Genomic DNA, 5,465 nt, shown 5'->3' on the forward strand with positions numbered 1-5,465 from the left:
CACAATCTGAAAATGTTCACCCAGTTATGTGTCTGTGACATTTATGTATCCGGTGGTAATACTGGAAAACAAAGTGCTTAGGGCCACGACCAAGACTCATAAAGTAGCTGTGTTCAAGAATCAACATACTAAACTAAGAAAATCAATAATACTATCTAAATTCTGAGTTCCTATGGATGCCAATCATTCTAAATTTCAAAGGATAAAGTGAGATGCCAAAACTGTTTGGAAGCAAAAAGCTACTAGCCCCGCTCATCTAATTAGAATCTGAGCTTCACTTAAAACTCTGAGATATTATTGCTTCTTGATTTCCTTTTATCCTCTTTTATTTATCTAGTTGCTTGGGGACAAGCAACAGTTTAAGTTTGGTGTTGTGATGAGCGGATATTTTTGACGCTTTTGGGGGTAATTTCATGTAGATTTTAGTATGTTTTAATTAGTTTTTAATAGAATTTTATTAGTTTTTAAGCAAAAATCACATTTCTGGACTTTACTATGAGTTTGTGTATTTTTCTGTGATTTCAGGTATTTTCTGGCTGAAATTGAGGGAGCTGAGCAAAAATATGATTTAGGCTGAAAAAAGGACTGCTGATGCTGTTGGATTCTGACCTCCCTGTACTCGGAATGGATTTTTTGAATCTACAAAAGTCCAATTGGCGCGCTCTCAATTGGGTTGGAAAGTAGACATCCGGGGCTTTCCAGCAATATATAATAGTCCATACTTTGCACAAAGATAGATGACGTAAACTGGCGTTCAACGCCAGTTCCATGTTGTAGTCTGGCGTCCAGCGCCAGAAACAGGTTATAAGTCGGAGTTCAACGCCAAAAACACGTTACAACCTAGCGTTCAACTCCAGAAATAGCCCAGGCACGTGAGAAGCTTTAGTCTCAGCCCCAGCACACACCAGTGGGCCCCAGAAGTGGATTTCTGCACCAATTATCTTAGTTTACTCATTCTCTGTAAACCTAGGTTACTAGTTTAATATTTAAACAACTTTTAGAGATTTATTTTGTATCTCATGACATTTTTCAGATCTGAATTTTATACTCTTTGACGGCATGAGTCTCTAAACTCCATTGTTGGGGGTGAGGAGCTCTGTAGCGTCTCGATGAATTAATGCAATTATTTTTGTTTCCCATTCAAACATGCTTGTTCCTATCTAAGATGTTCATTCGCGCTTCAATATGAAAAAGGTGATGATCCGTGACACTCATCACCTTTCTCACCCCATGAACATGTGCCTAACAACCACCTCCATTCTACATCAGATTGAATGAGTATCTCCTAGATTCCTTAATCAGAATCTTCGTGGTATAAGCTGGAATTGATGGCGGCATTCATGAGAATCCGGAATGTCTAAACCTTGTCTGTGGTATTCCGAGTAGGATTCTGGGATTGAATGGCTGTGATGAGCTTCAAACTCGCGAGTGTTGGGCGTAGTGATAGACGCAAAAGGATCAATGGATCTTATTCCGACATGATCGAGAACCAACAGATGATTAGTTGTGCTGTGACAGAGCATTTGGACCGTTTTCACTGAGAGGATGGGAAGTAGCCATTGACAACAGTGACACCCTACATACAGCTTGCCATGGAAGGGACTTTGCACTTTTGAAAGTGAGGAAGCATTATGTTACAAGAATTCAGCAGACAAAGCATCTCCAAAACTCCAACATATTCTCCATTATTGCACAATAAGTATTTATTTTATGCCCTTTTTACTTAATATGAAACTAAAGAACCCTATTGGTATCCTGACTAAGAATAATAAAATAACCATAGCTTGCTTCAAGCCAACAATCTCCGTGGGATTCGACCCTTACTCACGTAAGGTATTACTTGGACGACCCAGTGTATTTGCTGGTTAATTGTGCGAAGCTGTGTAAAAAGTCCATTAATATTGGCATACACAATTTCGTGCACCATTGGCCCTCCAACGTTGAGTCGAACGTCAATGACAGCAAACCAGAAACCATTTTTCAAAGGACGTTTGGCCCAACGTTTGCCCTCAAACGTGATAACCAACTGTAAAGCCAATTCAATTCCAATTTGCACCTATACAAAATATGAAAGTTAGTTGTCAATACCCATCACTAAGAATCATTCCTCATTGCTTCAAGCAAGGCCAAAATCCAAATCAACGCATTTCATTGAAGCCCCAAAGCAAGCAAAGCCCATTGACATGAAAGCACAAGAAACAATTAGATTAGGAATTTCATTTTAATTGTAATTTGTTTTCAATTTCAATTTCATTTTGAATTTTGTAAAAAGCCTATATAAGGCATCATTTTCATTTTAGAAAAAAGGTTGGCTCTGCTAGAGAGCAATAGGAGTAGGATAGAATAGAAAACTCTCTTTGAAACACTTTAATTTTTCTGCATCTTTACATTTCAAGTATTGAATTCATGTGGGCTTATGAAATTTCAGTTTCTGAATCTTCTCTTCTGCAATTTTACTCTCTGTAATTCTTCGTTTGAGCTTACTGTGATCTGAATTTAATTTCCCTGCACTTTAAATCTCTTGATTACTTGTTCTCAAGATCTCTTCAATTGTTTGATTTACTTCTTTCTTTAAATTTTCTGCACCCAACCCCCTTTACATTTCGTGCAATTTACAATTCCTGCAATTGTCCCGAGTTTTGATTTAATACTTCTTTAATTTCCTTGCTCCCAAATCCCCTTTTCATTTAATGCAATTTACTTTTCTTGCTCTTTAACCTTCTGCCAATTTAAGCTTCTGTCTAATTTACATTCTGCCATTTACAATTCACTACAATTTACTTTCTATTGCTTCAATTTCACTCAAATCATCACTGTTAGCTTGACTAAACTAATCACCTACTAAAGTTGCTTGATCCATCAATCCCTTAGAATCGACCTCACTATAAGTGAGTTATTACTACTTGATGCGACTTGGTATACTTGCCAGTGAATTTGTGTTGGAATCTAATTTCCCACCCATCAATAATATATAATAGAGAACTAAATTATGTGAGGCTTCCTTAGTGGAGAGATGGTATTAATTATTGAACAATTCCTTAATTCATACAACCACATAGGTCTCCATCACTTGCTGGCCTGGTTTCAGGCATTGATTCTCCGAACGAAACAGGATAAAACTTGTGGGGAATCTTAAGAACTTTGCATCAATCTGACAATTTGTTGCAATATACAAGTGCAATGTCGAAAATAAAAGATCAATCATCGGACGGTAATGATTCCCTTTATGTTCTTTCTCATCTAAATGATTGGTTACAATATACATTCCGATAAGATTTGAAGCTAGAACCTTTTTGTCACTTCATGTATGTGCGAATGAATTTTGAGCCACACTTCAATTTTTTATACCCAAAGTAAACAGTTTATTAAGATTATACCTTTAAATTGTTAGCTCAAATAGTAACATCATTATGAGTTTGTAAAAACTAATGTACAAATCATCAAATGTAAACTCAAATTTCAGAAAATTGAAAAACCATTATTACACTTTGGCATTAAATATTAATTCTAGTTTTGTCGGTATGTTGCACGTAATGGGCCCCACCTATGAATGAAAAAAGAGATAAAAAAATAGGGCACTACTCCAAATAAATATGCTAATAACAGTTGGTTGGCTCTTTAAAACTGAAAGGGGCTGGCACTTCCAAGTTCGGACCCATATATTTTATCTCTTGTGAGTTCATATTTGCAGATAGAATGCTTCTAAAGTTTTGGGATTGAACGATTATTGCAATTGTACAAAATTTATATTGTATAATCTCTGTTAATTTTCTTGAGAGAACGCAAGAGACACGCACACGCACATATATCGGATTTGAAGATGTGGCGCGTGGTTGATGCGGTGAGAAGGAATCTTCAGAACATGAAGAAGAGCTCTAGGGTGGCCGATGAGAGCATGTTAGACAGAGGAGGAGAAGGAGGAGGAGAACATGGTTGGAGCATTGTGTGTTACATTCTTCAAGCTCCAATGTCAATTCTCTCTTGTGTCTCTCATCCTCATGTTAATAATGGCTCTCATCATGCTGGGGTTTGGGCCTCCGCTGAGATTGCACAAATTTCTGAGATGAATCAGCTTATGGTAAATGATAGCATGCGATATGCAATTTTGATGTAAGAAAATTTGTGAATAATCACTCTTTGTTCTCCCCCCACCCCCAGCTAGGGCCTTAAATTGAGTTTGTGATGATAAATTAGAAAAATTATCGGTAAATAATTTTTAATCAATCAACTTTAAAATTTACGTAATCATTAATTATTATAATTATTAATAATTAATTAATATGAAATGTAGTTTAAAAATATTTGTTGACTTGTTGTTTATCATTCTCTTATTAATTAGATAGCGAAATTGATGAATTTATATACAGTTGTGTAGAGATTATTTTTTTATTATAGACAGGAATCGAACATGCAACTTTTTAGATGAATATGGAAAGATTATGGCTATATTTGGTTTAGCGTTAGAAAGAAGAGAAGCACGTTTGAGTCCATTGAATGCTTCTTCTTTATATTTGGATACTTTTTTGTTCTAAACGCTAAAATAATTTTACGTTCTAACGTGCGTTTATAAAAAGTTAGAAATTATAGTTTTTGCGTTTAGAAAATTATGTTCGGATTGAATTTATTTATTTTTTATCAATTCTACCTTTATTTTCTTACTTGTAGTCTCTTTAGTACTTAAATATTTCAAATATATAATTATATTTTTTTTTAAAAAATTTTATTTTTTATTTGATTCTGTTAAAAAATTTTAAGTATAATTCTTGTATATTAATTTATTATTATAATTTTGCTATAACATAAATTATTGATCACATTAAAAAGAACAAAATAAATAAAAAATAAAGTATAACTAATAATAAAATCATAAATAATTAAAATTTATAGCTTAAAAGAATATTAAATAAAAGAGTATTGAAAATAATAAAAAAATTATAATATAATTTAATAAAGTATGTTTTGATATATTTTTCATATATTATTTTGCTTTTGATATAAAAATATATTTTTTTTATTTTTATATGTTATTTTTATTTTAGTAAGTAAATATTAATTTTATTATAAAATTAATTAATAAAATCTATTTAAATATCTAAATTAAAATGATAGGATAATATAAAAAATATTTAAGTTAATATTTATTTTAGTAATTTTTTATTTAAAAGTAATTTAATATTTACTTTATTATAATTCATTTTGATATATAGATTATCAAATATAAATTATTTTAATACAAACTTATTTTTTTATCGAAATCAAAGTTTATAAAATTAATTTTATGCAAATTTCCGTTTATAAAATAATTGTTGTATAAAAATACAAAACTGTTATTTAACTTGTAATTCTTGATTTTCCTCTATTATAAATTTAGGGTACATTTCGTTTGATTTTTTATTTTTTATTTTTATTTTTAATATTTTTTATTTTTAGCATTATATAAAAAAAACATGAAAATAATAATTTTT

At 32.0% G+C, this 5,465-nt stretch overlaps 1 protein-coding gene across 1 annotated transcript; it reads left to right on the forward strand.

The window, feature by feature from the left end:
• Positions 1 to 3,633: 3,633 nt before the first annotated feature.
• On the forward strand, positions 3,634 to 4,245 carry LOC107484493 (uncharacterized). Its single transcript, XM_016105054.3, has one exon. It carries the CDS (start codon positions 3,821 to 3,823, stop codon positions 4,112 to 4,114), a length of 294 nt encoding a protein of 97 aa, XP_015960540.1. The 5' UTR covers positions 3,634 to 3,820; the 3' UTR covers positions 4,115 to 4,245.
• The last annotated feature ends 1,220 nt before the right edge of the window (positions 4,246 to 5,465 follow it).

This window comes from Arachis duranensis, chromosome 4 (assembly GCF_000817695.3).
Source record: "Arachis duranensis cultivar V14167 chromosome 4, aradu.V14167.gnm2.J7QH, whole genome shotgun sequence".
In the NCBI taxonomy this organism is placed as follows: Eukaryota; Viridiplantae; Streptophyta; class Magnoliopsida; order Fabales; family Fabaceae; genus Arachis; species Arachis duranensis.

Bases quoted from the DNA above. Each gene is read 5' to 3' on its own strand.
- LOC107484493 (XM_016105054.3), top strand. From the start codon at position 3,821: ATGTGGCGCGTGGTTGATGCGGTGAGAAGGAATCTTCAGAACATGAAG.